This window comes from Ostrea edulis, chromosome 10 (assembly GCF_947568905.1).
Source record: "Ostrea edulis chromosome 10, xbOstEdul1.1, whole genome shotgun sequence".
Taxonomy (NCBI): Eukaryota; Metazoa; Mollusca; class Bivalvia; order Ostreida; family Ostreidae; genus Ostrea; species Ostrea edulis.
In genome coordinates, this window is record NC_079173.1 from 11,403,973 (window position 1) to 11,419,442 (window position 15,470).

The window sequence follows — 15,470 nt, forward strand, 5'->3', positions numbered from 1 at the left end:
ACAAATCGGGAAAAATCGCACAAAGCTGGTAGTCTCTTGGATCTCTGAAAGAACACTTATTAAACTGAACAACTATCGCACGTGCTTCAAATTTGACGCACTACTACGTACTGTTTGAAGTCCAGTAACGCCTTACTTGTTGAAAATTACCGATTGAAATTAATGCAATAAAAGTGGGAGATGTGCGCACTATTTCTGCTTCAGTTAAACAGTATTGACTTACAATGGTACTCTGTGGTGCAATATACATTACACACAACTAATTGTACAGAATGTCGATTTATAAGTCTGAAGTTAACCTTTTTTGATTGATGCACATCAAAATTGGACCGGGGGTGGGGGTTGAGGGGTGCCTGAAGTTTATCTCCACTTTAATGACCCCTAGCCTTAATTTCCATCACCCCAATCCCTACTCCCCTATAACGAACTAGGTATATAGGAATCTAGATTTCCAAACAATGGCCCTTGTCTACTATAGGATCTCTAGGCCAGTTTGGTAAAATGTTATTTTTGAGAAAATTATCAAGGAAATTCGTAAACGTGATTTTCTTTGGAAATTGAAAAAACAAACTTTAAAAGCATGTACATCGTAACAAGGTCATAATTAAATTTTTTTTATCAATTCCATAAGAATTCATTAAGTAGTCAGATATAATAACGTCACCTTTCTGCTGACAAGACCCCTGTCTTGCTAACGAGGCAATCTACAGACAAACAACACTCCCTCACATGGAGGAAAGCAGTCAGAACCCGATCCAGTTAATTAATCCGGAAAATCCAGAGATTAGTGAAGGTTTGACACGTACAGTGTTTAGCACGGACCGTGTCATTTTTGCCGCCTGACACCTAGAACTCGCGTGCGGAATCTCGGAATGCCTCATACTTAATGTATAATGAACGAAATGAGCCGATATGACCAGCGCTGCTGTGCGAATTATGATACCCAGATAATGCACGTTTTCTTATCACGCGTTGTAAATGAACTAATTAGTAATATTTCATACCTATATGACGAAATCTCTGATACGTTCACGGTGGCATTGGTATGCATAACTAAGCACTGTAATATTGCACATAAGTAATATCCGGGCTCACATAAAGTGGGAAATATAAAATGTTCCCCCTTTCCAATTCACCATAACGTTTAATACTCACGGGTAGATAGTTTGAAAACTATTTTGTAAAATTCATTTTTGAAGGCAAAAACTGTGAAGTTTTGCGTAGATGTAGACTATCAAAGACCAAATCCTATGTATATCCGGATTATGAGGTACACGTAATATAGGGTGCATCACAATTAGCGCCCACTCGAACTCACCCAATAAAAACATTCGTATTAAGAAGAAGAAAAAAATTCAGAGAAGGTACATGTGTAAACACACTTCTTGAGCTTTCCGAGTCACGGAGAGTTTTTTAGGGTCGATCGAAAATGGTAAACAAAAAAACAAAAATAATAATAATCTAGACCAACTGTATAGGTCACATGTACATGTATGATAAAATCCGTCTTTTCTTCTTATATTCATGAAAAATAACAACCCTATAATATTCATATCAAGGAAATAACCATTGTTTTATTTAAAGAAACAAAACGATGTTCTAACTAAACCTGCCAAAGACATGCATCTGTCATCAGCTAGATTGGAAGTTGATAAAAATATTTTTTTTTGTACCGGCAAGAAATATTTCCGTAACACCTAATCATTAAAATAAACATTTCTGTTTTAGATGAGGCGTGAAGTTACGAAACTAATGACGCTACAAAGTTGACACACGCAGGGAGATAATGAACCAACTGACCAGCGCTGGACACTGGCCAGCTGAAAATTGATGCACCCCTCCCCAAAACAAACACGTTCGCAGGGAGAGGAAAAATTAAGAAGAAATCCCTATTAATTCATTTTTGACACCCCAAGAATCCGCGAAATGTGTCAGAAATACTGTTTGTTTTTATGTGTTACCCTCTGTGAGTTACAAAATCGGATTCTCCTGGGAAAAGGAAGAAATTACTGTTATGCCGATGCTCATCTTTTAATAGGTAGACGGACCGATTTAACAACATATTTTACAGTATTTCGTACATTTCAATGATTTTCATTTGCAGAATTAACGCATCCAAATAAAAACCTCGATAACGCAGGACTTCCTTTTATAAAGTCTATTGCCATTTAGAAAATACAAAACTTTGGTATAAGTTTAGATTTAGAACGAGCTGATTAAGCGATCCTCTTTTGGTTTTTTGTTTGCAATGAAGTGCTGATTATTCAGTATTGAGGACGAGACACCCCTTTACAAGGTGAGGGGGAAACCCCCCCCCCACCAAAAATATAAAAATTTTGACCTTCGGGCCAACGAGGAAAGGCTTTTCTAAGCAAAATATATTCCATTCAAGGCGACCATGTATATATATGTAAATTATATTGAAAGAAACTCCATATATTTGTATCTAGATGCATCTGTGTACTTGATTTTAATTTCAAAGTCATATTTACATGTAACTTGCATACACGTACAATGAATTATATCACTGCAATTCATACTCTTTCTCGTTTCGTGGAAAGTTTAAGCGCCATTATAATGTTTAATTTTTACCGACGTTTTGACACCTAGTCCTTCAACTTTTTCGCCGCCACAGCAGAATCTGAAATGCCTGCACACTATATATCACCCGAACACCAAAACATTTCATTACATCTTGAAAATTTCAATATTACAAGAAAATATGAAGTGTTCTCTCCAAAACCCCATTACAACCCGGACTGTTGCATACTTCAGAAATAGTTCCTTGTAATAAGCTATATACTTTTCGCCAGGGGAAGATTTTTTTTTAGCGCAGATCTTCGCATTTTATGAATGGGTGTTATTTTTCTATGGAAATACACTTCAGCGACCGTGGGAAGAAGAAATCTAAGACTCTTGGAAACGGAAGCAATGTTTTCAGCTTGTAGTAAATGTCTGCTTTAATAGGCGGGATGTCACCATGTTGCAAGGTCTGGATTTCGCTTTGCTATTGAAATGAGAGATGGGGTCTCGTTATAGTGCGGGGGTCTTGCTTGTTCTGATCCTATCTGTGATTGGGGAGGATTGTTGAATTGGGGGTCCGAGTAATCAGTCGATGGACATCTGTGATATTTCTTGACTCCGTTTCCTTTGATTTTCACGAGAAATGCAAATTTGCAGCTTTTCATCTATATATATATTTTTTTCAAGTTCCATTTAATAAAATATCATAATACGTATCATCATTATGTGTGCAATCATGTATAAATGTATTGTAAATATGAAAATTCACACCTATTCTGTTTTAGCATAACTCTACTATATGAATTCTAACGGGTTTTGTGGCTCGTAGCGTTTAAAAAGATTATCTTTAGAAACCGGAAGTGATTTCTGATATTGTGTGAAACAAATATTGCAGGGGCTTTGAAACAAACATTTATAAAAGCAAGGTTTGTAAACATCCGCTTTTTCTTATTTTTTTTTTTCCTGTATAGTGTTATCAATTGACAGAGTGTACACTCCCAGTTTTACAGGATTGAGTCTTATATAATGAAAATTAACATTAAATTTATCACTGGGATGGCAAGTAGACGCGCCTAAAACAACAGCAAACATTAACCTTCGAGTGTAGAAAAATGTGGCACTGAGAGAATGGTAAACTTCACACAGAAAAGGTGACTGGAGGCACCGGAAAAGGAAATGACAAAAATAAAAAAAGTTATGCTTGTTTTATTTCTTCCTGCGTTAAATGTTCCTTCTCTCAATGTAGCAAAAAAAATTTAGTATTCAAACATGATACATGTATATTTTATTACCCAAATATACTTTTTCACAGTAATGTATTTTCCTTGAAAATAAATCTTCGTAATTTGCTTGAGATTGAAAAGTAAAAAGGGTTTGAACATCTGTGCAACGAATCTTAATTAACCATTATATATTCAATTTTCCTAGTTTCCGTGTTTAATTTCAGATTATTTTTTACGCAAAACACAGGTGCAAAAATACAGCCGGAGTGTCGTAAAACGGCTGCACCTGTCGTGTGCTTGTTTTTAAGTGTAGCGAAACTAAGATGGCCAAAGTTGTTGCTTACCAGTTGGATTAAACCAAAAATATTTCGCATTTCTTGCTTGTTTTCACTTTTCATCCCAATTACACTTTCAAAAACTTCCAGATAAAATGTTTATTCTCTTATCTTATGTACGATTGTCGCTGCAGAAAGTTCAAATCTCGATAGATTACTGAAACTGTCGCTGACTGACCACGCTGGCATTTTAAAGTCGTTTACTACCATAAACTACGAAAACTTCATCTTTTACCAATTTTCTGGAAGCCATGTTCTTTTGACAGGCATCCGAAATGAATTTCCAATTCGTTTTCACGGTTGTCAGGCCATCAAGAGATGCGCCGGCGCAAATCATGTAACTCAATATCTAGAGCTTACTTCAACTGTAGAACTCGTCAGCGCGATATTTGATTGGCAGTCCAGGGAGGAGGTCGTGATTGTGTTCCTCTCTTGGAGGGGCGTGTAGATATGGGCGGAGCTATTTAAGCAATGTAAACATGTCTATGATTCTATATACAATAAGTGCACATGTTGCAAGGTCATAATAACTGGAGAATAGAACGTCGTGTGCTAATGCGAACCTCATGCACCCGATATGTATTTGAAAAATATGTTCCTATGCCCGTGCAATAATTGAAAGAAGTTGGAGAATAGGACATAATTCTGGGCTCATATCCGTAGCATTTGTTTTGTGTTATATACGACAGATGTCCCTTTAGCCCTGATGGTGCTCACGGAATTATCGACCATGATTCCTCAGCAAACTGAGGTCAGCGGTGGAGTCGAGTACCACGAGTTGCAGTCCCAGAGCGCTCTTCTGGCCACTATCAAACAGGAGTACTCGGAGGACTATACGCAGGAAAATTACGACTACCCGAAAGGAAGGGGTAAAAAACGAAAACGCTCTGACCGATCTTGTGATAGTTTTTCGGACGCTTGTTCACCGGCCACCTCGGAATGCTCCAGTGATGGTACTCAATCCAAGCGAGCCAAACAGAAGGGTTCTAAGTCCTTCGCGGACGTGCTCACACAGAGAGCCATGGCAAATGTACGGGAGAGACAACGGACCCAATCGCTCAATGAGGCGTTTGCTCAGTTGAGGAAAATTATCCCTACCCTTCCCTCTGACAAACTGAGTAAAATCCAAACTCTGAAGCTAGCCACACGGTATATAGACTTCCTGTGTCAAGTCCTACAGACCGAGGATGTGGGGTCCCTGGAGGCTCAGGGAGGGTGTTCTTATATGGAGGAGGAGAGGCTTGGATATGCTTTCTCACATTGGAGAATGGAGGGCGCCATGAGCGGCCCAGCACAGTAAATTCTTATACAGTCTTCCCTGAACAGGTACGTCAACGAATTATCTCTACAGTGCATATGTGACGTAGGAGAATTAATACTTATTTAAAAGTCTCTGTAATTGTTTAAATGTATCTATTTTGTCAGAGAAGATATCATAACGTATGATATCATGAGAGCTCTGCATAGAAAAGTTGTGCTTCAGCTGAGTGGTATCAGCGTGCACTAAAAGTGTCCGACAGAATATCACGAATTTTCAATCTCTGCGACACTGATAAAGCCATTGGATGTACCCTATGAGTAAAAATACTAATTTAGATGATGAGTTCAATCATACCGAGAAATATGTTACTTGTGAAATGGTACACATTAACACAAAAGTCACTGTCATAATTTTCCTTATTTCATTTGAATTTATGAAAATAATATTTGAAACACGAACACACACACAACTTGTATGTATGTGTAAAGATACTCTGTGCATTGTATTACAGTAATAAGGAAATTCAAAATTTCATTATATTAAAAGGGAATCGGACACGATGCTGGACAGTGGTCTGGGAATTCGCTGGTCAGTGATTTGGCTTTTTCTAAGACAGTGTACTAGTAAACAATACACTCCCCCATAAACCTTTTACCAGATGGATATGGCACCCAGATATTTAACAAGTCAATGGTAGATAGTCTTAATTAGAGGAAATGTGGACTACCTGCTGCGAGCATTAGCACTGAATCCACTCTGTCCAAATTTCGCCCCAGATCTCACCAGGGGTCCAAGGGTCAATCAATCATAAATCTATTGAAAACTCATCATCCTGATTTTTTATCAATGACCAATAAAGAGAATATGTAGGCTTTATTTTCAGGCGGTAAGGAGAACAAAGGGTCGGTGTGATATTTGCCGCGGACTGAAGAGTGAAATTCTTCGATGGCCATTAATCATTTCTTGCGATAAAAATCTCTAAAAAGAAATTGCACCGCTTCTGCGTATAACCGACACCAAAATCGTTGATAGCACTAAATCTATCATTATCTATCTATGTACACATGTACTATATTTTGGTGAGTTTTTGTGTATGTGTGTGTTAATATGCAAATAAAAAAAGATGAACATTTATCTTTGTTCATCAATAAATGAATTTGAGAGATTACAAGATATATAGGAAAAAAATAATCAAATGTCAAGGAAAATATAATTATTTCATGAATAATAACCGGTTATCTTATTATGCAACTTAAAAGAGTTAAAATATTCTAATTTTCTTTTGCGCACAAACATACCACTCAAGCTCGACACAAGCATGTAGAAAACATTTTTTTTTCTTTTTCATCTCCCGTGATTACGTGGAGTACATTTCATTACGAAAAGCTCGACTTAACGAAGAAAGAATTTTGGTTAATAGCTTTATATTACTGGTCCCACGATCAGATGTAACTATGTCAAATTGACACAAAGCAGTGCGTTATTTGATCAATTCAAAGAATATTTCATAAATTCCGTGCTGGAAATTCTCAATTAATGTATTTCAAATCTACAGTAATAGTTTTGACTCTCAAATGTCCATAACATGAAAGAAATGGATATAACAGGCGACGAAACTTGAAAATGTTCCCCAAAGCCAATAAAAGCCGCAAGGATTCTCTTCGTCTCAAGTCAAGACGGAGAAAGAAAGAGTGATTAACGGCACAGCTGCCAGAGAAAGTCATTTGCGGGAACCAAAAAACTGGAGGCTGGGCGCGCGTCTTTTATTAATGAAAATTACACACAGTCTCTCCCGTCAGCGTGTTCGAAGGAAATACCGTTTCTTATATCTTAAGCTAAAAGTAGTCAACATAAGAATGGGCATATCAACAAGTTTCATTTCATTATTTTTATCATGAAAATTGATAAAATTTTCATAGCAAAATAACAGATAGTTTATAACGAATCGCTATGTATTACGTATTGTGAATTTTTCCCACTTGAACATTGTTCACGAGTTTCTTACTTTTTTGGTGGCCTTAGCCTATTTCTCTATAATTTGATTTTGAGATATTCGCAGAAATTATGCTTTTTTCCCATAGAGTTCAAGGTGAAATAGATAAAGCAATAGTATTAGGGGGGAATTAGTTTGGTGGCTTTCTTTAATCTCTTGGTGAAATATTTTCATTCGTAAAAATCTTCAAATTGATATCAAAGATGTTGTGATTAACATCTTCGTAAAAAATAAGATATAGTAATCAAATATTGAAGACCTTAAAACACAAATACACAAGCATCTATTTAAGAAAAGTTTCTTATTATTTTCATTTCTTTTGGAATTCCCTGCCGTTAAAATAGACATACTGTATCTAACAAGTAGCTCTGCATTCATACTGGCATTGCATCACTATGAGGAAACGCCTATCATTACATTTGTTAAACAAACGTATATTGTACATGGTGTTATACGTATAATACACAATTCGTAGTAATTTCTTGTAAAAAGATACATGTACAAGTATATACGTAACTTTCACGAGATGTGTATTCGTGAGTATTGAAAAATGATATCACATGTATGATGCCTTGAAGGAATATGGTATATTGGCATTCACCGGTCTAACCCACAACGACACGTGGCTCTTACTCTGATTAAACACTCACAATCCTCTCATCTCTTTGCAGATACACTCAACATTTCGGAACGGACATGAATGGACATATTACATGTTTGAAACGGAATCCCGTCTAACATAACGAGAACAACAATTGTTACATCGGATTACCAGGTGCGGGAATTTCGGGTTCGACATACACGGGATTACGGTTTGACAGAATGGTAATACAAAAGACAAGATTGGACCCTTGATTTCTTCAGTGTGCAGCTAAAACGGCTTGATCAGTGTCGGAGCGATAACGCACCTGTCTTCAGCCCCCCTTGCACGTGCCGACACGGAGAGCGGATCAAGAGAACCCGCGACTAGATTTGGAGAGAATCGGTGATTATTGGAAACGAACCTAATAAAATCGCTGGAGTCAATATTCCTATTGATTCTGTCATGTTTCTTATAAGTGTACTTAAAATGGAAAGCTTCGTATCATTTGTTATTATATATTATGTACGTGCATTTAACTCATTGCCAGTTACCCTCGGATAAACTATATATTATACATGCACATCTTTTACACCTTTTTCTCCGTCCACTTTCATCGCGTGACCCATGAACACCAATTATATTATATGTTATAAAATCAATCTCGGACCATGTCATTTCATTTCTGAAAATCGCCTTGTGAATATTTTAACACTATGTAGATATATTTATATAATTTTATACAAAAACTCCAAGCGTGTTTTGTGTGTTGACTTGGTTTTTCTTGAGATTAAAATGATTTTATATTGCAGTCTCGGTTGTGTGCTTTAGAATCAACTTACTAGTTATCAGTATGTAAGACTAGAATAGCCGAGTTAGCAGGGCCTGTTAAAGCAATATTAGCTCTGAATATGAATGAACGTCTGGTTCTAAGCAGTTAAAGTAATACATGTATTAACTCAAGATCTGAAAATTTTATTTTGTCGTAAAATTGTGTTATTATGACAGTTTTGCATGTCTTTAACCATAATCATTAATAGAATCAAAATTAAGTTTAAGATTTTATCAAAATAAAGATTTCAGTTCTTTTGAATATACAATATTATACAGAAATACTTTTTTTGCACGGGAGGACAATAATGTAATTTTTACTTGGTTCAGAGACTCGAAATAGATTTTCTAACAAATGCTTATAAACTTTATTTTTTCTGACATTGAGATAGTTAATTAAAAGTTTACAACAAAACTTTTCGACACCAAAATGACAGCTAATATTGCTTTAAGAGTATATAAGTATGGGGTGGTGAAAATATGTAATTTAATGTACACTGTGATTGCAAGGAGCATGCAGTCGTATCTACTTGTAAGAGACGAATGCCATGGCAAGGCAACATGTGTCTGTCTCGCGAGAGTTCCGATGTAGGTCTCGCTGTACGGTCGGGTACAAGCCACTACATATGTATAAAAAAAATTCTGATCTAACTGTAGCAGACACATTCCTGAGATTTCCAGTAGGTGTGTCTGAGTTAAATTCAAATATGAAGGAGCGTGTATTTACCTGGATGTGTCGTTAGATTGGCCTGAGCATGTCAGCTTTATTGAATTCAATCATGTTCATCAAGATGACTCTGGTTTGGCCGAGATTTTCTTACGATGAGTCAAACGATGAGGAGTGACTGTCTTTGGGCAGCTGCTCTCCAAGATTAACTCTCTGATGGTAACATGACAATCATCACTGTCGATCTCTATCTAATTGTTTCAGGTTTATGTGATGTGAATAGGTACTAAGTACGTTTGTAGCCTTTCATCCAAACCAAAACTCCGGATTAATACTTTGTAATGTTCCAATGTTGAGCATATGGAGCTCCTTTAGTTTATCTTTGAATATTTGTAAAATCATATTGCATGCCTAGACAGCCTATAATAGTTTTGTTATAAGTACTGTGGTATCGCTCTATTACCGGGAATTGTTACTAATTTCCCTTATGTTTGGATAAAGTACTATACTGACGCATACTCTGAAAACCAAAGAGGGGTCCGTGTTTGCCCAACTCTTTATTTTGTAATGCTTATAGGAGTTATGAGACTTATAGGAGTTATGAGATTGATCGATCACTGTTCGTTGTCTTCACTTTTCATTTAAAGGAGCATGGACACGATTTGAACTGAAAATTTTCATTTTTCCATTTTCATTGTTTACAATGCTTAACTAAAGTATTTCTAATGGTCAACCAAAATTTAAATATCAATTGTTGAGTTACAAGTTAGATACAGCACTCGCAATTCTTTGTTATGTAAACAAGGTTCGTGCAACGTTTTTTGTTTACATACATATTACTTAATAGAAAATAGCATGTTCAAAACAAAATGAGATGTGCCAAACACTAGAAACTATTTAATTTGTTCAGTATTAACTTGTAAATTGAAAAAATCTGCTTTAAACGAAACTTTTACTAGTATATTTTATATTTAACGTATATAATCCAAAACATGGCACGAGCCTTGTTTACATAACAAAGAATTGTGAGCTATGTATCTCCCATATACCTCGCACAACTGACATTCAAATTTTTGCTGACCATTAGAAGTACCTTAGGTAAGCATTCTAAACATAAAAATGAAATTTGAAAATTTTCAGCTCAAATCGTGTCCATGCCCCTTTGAACTTCCGAAAGTAATAATTTTGAATTATGTGGACTTTACCTTGTACCTTCAAGGAGAAGGCTTATATAGGCGTTGCATACCGCCTAATCCTTATAATGTTATTCATTATGAAATACTGTTTAAATAAAAATCTTCCGAAAGTTTATAAAAATTCAAAAAAAGGGGAAAAGACTATAAATATCCATTCAAAACTTGGTAATTTTTTACTTTCAAAAGTATGGCTAGCCCGTGCTCCATACACGTCTATATATGATCTCAGGGGGTCATGACAAACAACGTGTGGATGCATCGATATAACCAACTCGACCCTCCGTTCTAAAGATTTGTTTTGTATTATGTAAACCTCGATCCCGATTATAGTTCCACCCTAGTCCAAAGTCCATAAAAATGAATCCACACATATTGGAAATTTTTGCATATCAACATGATTTAGGGTGTCCCTGTAACTCTTGAGATTTTTTGGGGTATGATTTCCTATGTATATACATGTATATTCTCCTGCAAATATTTGAATCCTTATGATAGTCCCACCCCAGCATCATGGGCCATGATTTGATCAAATAGTCTACACTAAATTGGATATTGCATATTAATAAGGCTAATCATGGACAGGGTTCTTGAGATTTGTTTTTATATTTATTCCCATGTACTAAACTTTTGATTCCAATTGTGAAACAACCTATCTCCCGGGACCATGATTCAAACAAATTTGAATATGTGCTAGTTGAGGATGATTGAATGCTATCTATCACCCTGTTGTTCTTCAAGATATTCGAACTTTTTTCCCTATATATAATTTTAAATCCGTATTTTGGATAAAACTTAACCCTGAGACATTGATTTGAACAAACTTGCACACTGATTTTGACTACGCATCTCTCCGTTTACCTGATTAAGATATATGGCTCGCGGCGACGAGGGATGCTTGCTCTTCATGGGCACCTGATCCCACCTCTGGTATATCCAGAGGTCCGTGTTTGTCCAACTCTCTTTTTTATTGGTTAAAAGAGTTGTGAGATTGATCACTTCGTTATTTTCGCCTTTCATCTGCACTACTTGAAGATGCTTTACAAATTAACATGACTAATCCTAGTCCTGCTGCTCATAAGAATAAGTAGTAATAGTAAATCTTAAATCCCCTATTGGGATCTTATCCCACCCCAAGATCAAAATTTGAAGAAACTTGAATTCTCATGCTGTACTTGAGGATGTTTGCTTATCAAAGTGACTAATGATAGTCCTGCAGTTCTTCAGAAGATTTTTAAAAAATACATATGTATGTATTGCCATGTAGATATTTGACCCCCCCCCCCCCCCCAATTGGTACCTGCGGATGCTTACCAATCAACATGACAAATCGTAGTCTGGCTGTTTAAAGACGTTTTACTTCTATATTCATATGTAAAATTTTGATCCTCTATTGAAATCCAACCCTAACCTCTGGGGTCACCAATGACCCTGTTTTTATCGAGGAAATGATCTTTAAAGTTTTCCTATGCATACTTTGGTCTCATATTGTGGCCCCACCCTAGACTCAGGGGGCATGATTTGAACAAACTTGAATATACACTACCTGAAGATGCTTGCATACAGGTATTTAAATGACTAATTTGTGCACTGTTTTTCTGGAAAAGAGTTTAAAGATTTCCCCTATATCCCCATGTAAAACTTTACTCCACCATTGCAGCTACAATTTTCCTTGGGGGCATGATTGGACAAACACGAATCTTCATTAATCATGGTGCTTTCACACAAGTTTCATCTTCTCTGGCAATGTGGTTCATTTTTAAATGACCCCACCCTATTTGTACCTTTTCTCAATTACATGTATTTCCTTTTATAAAAGGGGACGATCCTTCATTTGGATAAACTTGAATCCCCTTCATCCAACAATACTCTGTGCCAAGTTTGGTTGAGAATGGCTCAGCGGTTCTGAAATTTCGAAAAACTTTTTATTTCTAATCATCACGCCAGCGCCTACGACGACAGACAGCGGATAAGTTTCAATTAGAAAAGCTCATTTGAGCTAATAATTAGCTCAATATCACTTCAGAGGTAAACCAGGTATTCCTCAATCAATTCAATAATGGTCAGTGTTTACAAAGAGCCACTAATTTTGTTGTTAATATACGCGACTGAAATACTGTCCTAGTCGCCGATATTACTGACTGCAACATATCTGGAAGGTTGTGACTTCGAGTCCAGCTCGTACCTTGGCGCCGTGAAACCTCAGGAAAGTGAGAGTCTTGGGTCTTTTGTATGAAACCTTAAAAACTTAGGTCCCATGTCACGGTAGACGTGACGTAATAAAGATGGTCCTGAGCGTCATGCATAAAAATTCACCAGCAGTATGATTGAGAGAAAAAATCGATGGGAGCAAACAAAAATAAATTTGCGAATAAAAGTTGTCGCTTGTAAAACTAAACACTCTTTATCATATCTTCATTCCAAAATACTCTACTTCGTTTTGACAGAGAAACTTTCTTTTTAAAATACGCAATTTGTTGTTCATAACAAAAACCCACGCACGTCAGAGTAATTTAGCAACCAAAACCTTTACTTGACAACATTTAATATTTTTATCAAAAAATTTTAATCTATGAGCGGAAGGTTCGTCCTAGTTTATAGCAAGATGAGGTTTTTGAAATGCGCTTTCAGAAAGACAGTGACAGTATCACCCTCATGCATAGCTCTGATTCTTAGACGAATTTGACTCCTTACAAGTTTATTGTTATTTCGGATTTTCAATATTTCGGTTTGAGCATCACTGAAGAGATATTATTTGTCGAAATGCGCATCTGGTGCATCAAAATTGGTACCGTACAAGTTTTACATTGACAAGTGAACCCAACACAAAAAGCGGAATAAAGACTATGTACATGATAGACATATGAGGGACCTCGTATTGAAACTACAGCAAATTACCATAGTTCAGTATTAGAAATAATTAAATATATGCGTATTACACCGTATGTTGTTGAGGAAAACTGTCATCTTTTGAGAACCAATATCCAATTCTGCGCCTCAGTTGACTAAGGGTGATAATTTCTAATGTTATCCTCAACAAATTGTAATGTTATCGTAAAAATTTTCCTCGAAATTTCAATGGTCGATAAATTATCAAGAGTTACTGTGATTCGATACGCATGAAGATATAACAATAAGTTGAAGGACCGCAGTAGAGGTCATTAACTAAACGTGTGTACTGCCGCTAGTTCCGAATCTGCTGTCGACAATCGGTTTGCTACTCGTAATATCTCGGTATCTCAGGCACTGTGAGAAAATCCCACATGGGTCTGACAAAATCAACAAAAACATTCCACACTCGTTGTTTTAGCCTCAGTTCTGTCTAAGACGACATTCTCCATCTCGATAATAATGCTCCTGGAATTAGCAAAATTTTTCTGGTGGAACTGTTTTTTCAAGTAACAGTTTGACATCGACAGTTCTTGTTGACTTGAAAGCTTCAAGAGGCAAAGGAAATAGAATTGATATTGACAAGTGAAATCTACACAGCCGAAGATCTCTGCACGTTAAACAAAAGTCTGGGAACGGGGTGTCACTGGGAATTAGTGTTACAGTACGTCTCAATCACAGTCGGGCAGATTGTGGCACTGTTAAGATTTCAAAAGCGAAATAAACATTATTTACAGCTAATCGCTTAGTGTTTGTCGAACATTTGAATTGTAGTAGCACTAGTGGGTGCTCTATAGTTCAAGTAGTATTTTGGACTTAGTTAACTGGTTCAGTAACAGCTAATACAGTATTTAAGTATTACTTACCTGTATCTATCTCTTAAAAACTTAAATTATTGTTTGATTTAGTGAACATTTTTTAGTGTATGAAAATCCAATCTCACTTCACGAATTTTAATGCTCCAATATAAAAAAAATTAGGCAGAATATAGTTTGCAAAGTGTCTCTTTTTCCGCAATTTTACCCTTGGTCATAATTTAATGGATAATTTCTAAAGGGTGGAAATGTTTGCGATAAGATCCCTAAAAGGTAGGAAATCATACTAGCGGATTTTTCCTACCCGCAATAAATACCCGTTATATACGACGTAAGATCGATACTTCGCTCGCAGTGTGTACTGAATCAACTGAAAATTCGATTTTATAGGAAGTGACTGATATAGGTCAAGGTCGTGTATGAAGGTCAGAGCTGCCATTATTGAACTTAACAACCTTCTGAAACACAGTGTATTCCCGAACGATGTGTATATTTTAACATAATGAATGCTTCTTTTGACGGAGTGTGGCACACACAGCGATATATCAAATCTAGAATGCACAGTAGCGTAGTGTATATAGTGACAATTCAACATCTCTTTTTTTGTGTGTGTGTATTTATAAGTAAAATTTAATTCTTAGTATTGAATTGTTTCAAAATTTCATAATTTTCAAATTTATAATCATTTTTTAATTTGATTTTACAGTTCTTAAATATTTTGAATCGAGTGTGACAATCTTCAGTTAATGAGTACATTTTACACGTGCAGGTTTTTTTTTTTAAATGTACATTTCTGCATGTGTTGTAATTCGTGCATATACATATACCTATTTTGCTATTGTGTCATTATTTCTTAATACCTTTCCGTTCGCGAAAATAATATGACTGCACTTTTGAACATATATATTTAATCTGATATCTTGTCTAACAATCAAACAAGAATGTACAAAATATTCTTTTCAATGGGTCAACTGAACCATAATGTCTGACCCTCGCGTAACACAACCAAATAGCAAAAAAAAAAATAAAAAAAAAAAATCCGATAATTACTGTAAACCACCTTTTATTCGCGGGCGAGAATATATCGCGAGACCTTCATAGTCGAGGACCAGTCCTTGAATGTCTGTCACAGGCTAGAAAAAGGCTGGATCGTGAAAATT

General features: G+C 36.1%; 1 protein-coding gene across 1 annotated transcript; it reads left to right on the forward strand.

The window, feature by feature from the left end:
- The first annotated feature begins 4,468 nt into the window (after nt 1–4,468).
- Nucleotides 4,469–8,726, forward strand: LOC125666807 (twist-related protein-like). Its single transcript, XM_048900102.2, has 2 exons — nt 4,469–5,407; nt 8,007–8,726. The coding sequence occupies exon 1, from the start codon at nt 4,788–4,790 to the stop codon at nt 5,379–5,381; it is 594 nt and encodes a 197-aa protein (XP_048756059.2). The 5' UTR covers nt 4,469–4,787; the 3' UTR covers nt 5,382–5,407; nt 8,007–8,726.
- Nucleotides 8,727–15,470: the final 6,744 nt, after the last annotated feature.

Coding starts and splice junctions, on each gene's coding strand:
- LOC125666807 (XM_048900102.2), top strand. CDS start 4,788: ATGGTGCTCACGGAATTATCGACCATGATTCCTCAGCAAACTGAGGTC.